General features: G+C 32.9%; 1 protein-coding gene across 1 annotated transcript; it reads left to right on the plus strand.

Moving 5' to 3' along the window:
- Positions 1-635: 635 nt before the first annotated feature.
- LOC139897514 (protein NPGR2-like) lies at positions 636-5,096 on the plus strand. Its single transcript, XM_071880211.1, has 5 exons — positions 636-891; positions 1,239-1,514; positions 2,242-3,717; positions 3,822-3,975; positions 4,621-5,096. The coding sequence occupies exons 2-5, from the start codon at positions 1,254-1,256 to the stop codon at positions 4,935-4,937; spliced, it is 2,208 nt and encodes a 735-aa protein (XP_071736312.1). The 5' UTR covers positions 636-891; positions 1,239-1,253; the 3' UTR covers positions 4,938-5,096.
- The last annotated feature ends 209 nt before the right edge of the window (positions 5,097-5,305 follow it).

Here is a 5,305-nt window from a genome sequence, read left to right on the forward strand (position 1 = left end):
TCGAACTATTTAATTATTAATCTATGCTGGTAAAATTTACAGGTAGGTCTCTAAATTAACTTACGAAAATTATTAAGGATAAAATAGATAATTATATGTAAATGAATCAAAAAGTTGAGTATGAGAATCACCTCTATGGCTCTTTATAAAGAATAAAGATATGATTCATAAATTTTAAGTTTTTGATATCAAACATACGCAATTAAACATAAAATAATCGCTTCTCTCACCAAAAACACGTAATTAACCAGGCTTGAGAGGGAAATGTAACATGTACATATACTTTTTTTTTTTTTTTTATACCAAAAAGACATAATTAATCAGCTTGAGAAGGAACTGTAGCATATACTCCCTCCGCCTTCATATTAATATAAATATTCCGTATGTAACTATGTATGTAACTCCGTAATATATAAAATAATAAATGATAAATATAAATATAATTAATTTAATTAAGTGGTAATGACATGGGAGAAAGAGCTTCTTCAAAAAGTCTTACTAAAAAAGTCTTCCCTCCATTCACATTTAGTCAGGTAACATTTCTCCATTTTTATCCATATATATTTAATTTTAATATTTATATTTAATTCAAATTAATGCTCCCAAACAATTTCTACATTCTGGGTTGCCCAGTTTCAAAATCAATCATTCCCTTCCCCTACCCATACAATCACATTATCACAAACAACCAAAAATCATCAACTGTTTTCCCAATTTCAAGCTCACCACAAACTTTGGATTCTGTTATTCAAGAACACACATCAAAAGATCTATCTATCTATACTTTATATATTATATATATATATATCAACAGTTATTATGCAACTCAAATGGGTAGTGTTTGGTGTGATGTCTTGTGGGCTCTTTCACTTCTTTTTAATGATATAAAAGGTGCCATTTTTTTCTTCATATTTACTGTTCTTTTACTAACTTTCTTGAACTCCCACTTTTTACTCCTCAATTTATGTTTCCTTTATTGCTTTCTTGAGCTTTTAATTACTACTTGTACAATTATAAGATAATAAAGTTTGAATCTTTTGTAAAAGGGTGTTGTAAAATGTATTCAAGATTAATGGGTTTGGTGTTTGAAATGACAATTTGGTCCTTGATTGGCTCCTGCTCACATGTTTGTACAACTATTAATAACTACTAGTATAATAACATAACAATACTTATTGAATGATGTTACTAATGCAATTTATGGTATTTTGCTTCTTTATTTTTTTTTTTTAATTCAGATGTAAGGAGGGAAAATGAAAGTTAAAGATTGGATAGATAAATACAGAATTAGTTTAAGGGAAAAAGTAAGAACCATGATGATGAAATGTTTTCATTCTGGTGACCAATTAGAAGCAAAAAAAATGATGAATGCTTCATCAGAATCTTTAGCCACAAGAGACTTTTCGGCTAGCGGTTATTCGTCTCGACCCGGTGAGCCTGATCCTAAGTTGGATAATAGCAATATAGAAGAAGCTGAGTCGTCTCTTCGCGAAAGCGGATTTCTTAACTATGAGGTTAATTTTTCTCCTTTAAATACCAGTTCTGCTTTATATTATACTTAACACTATTGTGAATCATGTTGTTTGATCACCATTATATAGTAGGTTTTTGGATATTTGTTTTGGAACTGATTATTTGCTCATTGTTATTGGAGGTCACAATGATCAAATTTGTTTGTTTGGATATAAAAGTGTAATCATGACTTATGAGTACTTAAATTAAGAAAAAAATCAGTTTCGTATACACTGCTAACAAATTATCTAATTCTAATGGTAAAATATAAATTTTACTTATTTTTCTCTGTTTTAAATCCTGTCTTTTAAAATGTTTAGTCACATTTCACTAAGGGTGCGTTTGATATTCATAATAATTAACCGCTGAATGGTTCAAAATTTGAATGATTGAACTTGGTTATGAACAACAATAACTTGTTTGATAATCATTATGAGTGAACTGATATATAATCAATGCTGTAACATACTATATGCAGTCTAACATTCACTGCTGAACGGTTCAACATTTCAGTAAACCATTAGCAAACGCACTACTATTGTCTTTCTAATAATAAAATTTGTATATTAACAGTTTGGCTAAACACTAAAACACATGCTAGTTACAGCTTCAAACGACATTAGTACACTTAAAATACTATCTTCTACAGCCGTTAGATATGAACTGCTATCTTTTTATTTACCTTCCATTTTTACCCTTACATTTTACCTATCTTATTGCTACTAACAGGAAGCAAGAGCGTTGTTAGGTCGACTAGAGTATCAAAAAGGAAATGTCGAGGCCGCCCTTCACGTTTTCGAAGGAATCGATATTCCCGCCGTTATTCCAAAAATGATCGACTCACTCGCTACACGATCCGAATCGTCCCGACGCCATTCTCAAAGCGAAATGTCCCCACAAATGTCAGTTCACGCTGTTAGTCTACTATTCGAGGCTATTTTTCTCAAATCAAAATCACTTCAAGCATTAGGAAGGTTTAAAGAAGCTGCTGAATCATGCAGAATAATATTAGAAACAGTCGAATCTGCATTACCTGATGGATTTCATAACTTTTCGTCTTATTCAAAACTTCAAGAAATCGTCAATAAATCAGTCGAGTTATTACCCGAATTATGGAAATCGGCTTCTGATCCACAATTGGCGATTTTATCATATAGACGTGCGTTGCTTTATTATTGGAATCTTAATAATACGACACGAATGAATATCGAAAAAGAGTTTGCGATATTTCTTTTGTATAGTGGTTGTAACGCGAATCCTCCAAACCTAAAATCGCAAATGGAAACTTCGTATGTTCCGAAGAACAATCTAGAAGAAGCTATTCTTTTGCTACTGATTCTTTTAAGAAAGATTGTTGTCGGGATCATCGAGTGGGACCCGACAATTTATTATCATCTTTCGTTTGCATTATCGGTTGCAAGTGATTTAACGACACTTTCTCATCAGATCGAACAATTTCCACCAGGAATTATCGAAAGAAAAGAAATGTACAACACGTTGGCATTATGTTACTATGGTGAAGGCGATGAAATGGCGTCGTTAAACTTATTACGATGTTTGTTTCGTGATAAAGAAAAACAAAATCATCATGATTTTACTTTCGAAATGTTACTTGCTTCCAAAATATGTAGCGAACAGTCCGATTTCATCGAAGAAGGAACAATGTACCTTCACAAACTGATCACGAAATCCGAAGGAAATTGTAAGCAGACGATTAGTGTTGCGAATAACTTACTTGGAATCTCGCTTTCTGCACATTCGAGAAACGCGAATTTGGACTCTGAGAGGATATCGATGCAAACGGAAGCTATACACGCGTTTGAAACTGCACGCAAAATGATAGTATACGAAGATGTTAACGTTGTGTATAATCTTAGTCTCGAATATGCAGAACAGAGGAAATTGGATATTGCTCTGTTTTATGCTAAAAAGCTTGTGAAAATTGAAGCTGGGGCAAGTGTAAAAGGATGGATTCTGTTAGCTCGAATTTTATCGGCTCAAAAAAAATATTTCGATGCAGAAAACATCATTGATGCTGCTATTGATGAAACTGGGAAATGGGATCATGGCGAACTTTTAAGAACGAAAGCTCGATTGCAGATTGCGCAAGGTAATTTGAAAAATGGAATAGAGACGTATACTCGTCTTCTTGCTGTTCTTCAAGTTCATAGCAAGAGTTTAAACCTTCAAAACAAGTTTTCAAAGGTAGTTGTATAACTTTACTTTTTCATTTTATCTTAATTATATAACTTCATTAAGAAAAACAAGCATCAAAGATGGTTTTTAAGAAATTTTTTCGGTTTTTGTAGAAGAGGGCCCACAAAGAAAGAGGATTGGAAATCGAAACGTGGCATGATCTTGCGAAAGTGTACATGAGTTTGTCGCAATGGCGTGATGCTGAGGTGTGTTTGTCGAAATCTAAAGCCATTAATCCTCATTCTGCTTGGAGGTGGCATGTTACAGGTAGGGCTGTTAATGAAATGAACTCGAGTCAAGCAGTAAAAATATGAGCTCGACTCGTTCGATATTTACTTCGTTCGAGCTCGACTTGAATTCGATGAAAAAGTTTGTAACTTGATTGAGTTCAAACTCGATTATTTTTTCTATGTTCGAGCTCGAAATCACTATTCGTTTAAGTCGGATGTTTACAAGCTCAAATTTGAATTCGCTCGATTCGAGCTAGATTAAGCTCGTTTAAGATTATAACTTGATATCTATTTTGATTAGGAAATATTCTCTCCGTCCCATATTAATAATCTCGGTCAAAAGACACACAGTTTAAGAAATCTCATCATTACACTCTACTTTTTCTTTACTTTACAGTTTTACTCTTTACTTTTTACTTATATTTTTGTCTTATATGCAAAAGTTTTAAAGAACATAAAAAAACTTTACCTTCTTATTCTTATCTATTTATTGAAGTGGACTATTAATTTGAGACAGCCTAAAATAGAATACTAGACTATCAATATGAGACGGAGGGAGTATGATGTAAGAACTTTCAAACATACATATCCAGAAAAACTAAAACATCCTAGTTTGGGGCAAATTTGGCACTTTAGATTATGCAAATTACTCAAATATTGTCTGAACTTTCTACTTTTGTAGGTTTACTCCATCAAGCAAAAGGCGAAAAGGAAGAAGCATTAACTTCGTTTGAGAAGGCATTAGATGTTGATCCAAATCATGTTCCAAGCCTAATATCGACAGCCATCGTTCTAATAGAACTTAATGATCGATCGTATCCAGTAGCCAAAAGCTTTATAACTGATGCACTAAGGCTTGACAGAACAAATCATAGTGCATGGTTTAATCTTGGTTTGATTTATAAGGCTGAGCATGGTTCATCGTCCTTAGAAGCCGCTGAATGTTTTGAGGCTGCAATCATACTTGAAGAATCTGAACCTGTTGAACCATTCAGATGAAAAATAGACTTTTGATTGACCCCATTTGTTTTGACACAAAATGATTTGTTATAAGATGGCTGTTTAGCTTATAACATGATTAGTGCCTACATCACAAAATATTGTGTATGATTATATTCGCATGTATTTATATTATAATCTTCATATGTGTATATCATATCCAGGATTAATCTACTTCATTTTCTAGTTGTGTATTTGTTGTTTACAAAATACATATTTACATCAAGAAATCACCAAAATGGCTCCGACATATTGAGGTACTTTAACATTATAGGTTGTTTATGTGGTAACACTTAACAAATTAACTTAGTGGTTACCGCCCTTTACTGCCCTTCCGGGTGTTCGTGAGGTATCGAGTTCGAGTGTCA

Source organism: Rutidosis leptorrhynchoides, chromosome 3 (genome assembly GCF_046630445.1).
Source record: "Rutidosis leptorrhynchoides isolate AG116_Rl617_1_P2 chromosome 3, CSIRO_AGI_Rlap_v1, whole genome shotgun sequence".
NCBI lineage: Eukaryota > Viridiplantae > Streptophyta > Magnoliopsida > Asterales > Asteraceae > Rutidosis > Rutidosis leptorrhynchoides.

Excerpts from the sequence above, each read along its gene's own strand:
- LOC139897514 (XM_071880211.1), top strand. The coding sequence starts at position 1,254 with ATGAAAGTTAAAGATTGGATAGATAAATACAGAATTAGTTTAAGGGAA. Across the intron at positions 1,515-2,241 it reads GCGGATTTCTTAACTATGAG|GAAGCAAGAGCGTTGTTAGG; the intron begins GTTAATTTTTCT and ends TGCTACTAACAG. Across the intron at positions 3,718-3,821 it reads TTCAAAACAAGTTTTCAAAG|AAGAGGGCCCACAAAGAAAG; the intron begins GTAGTTGTATAA and ends CGGTTTTTGTAG.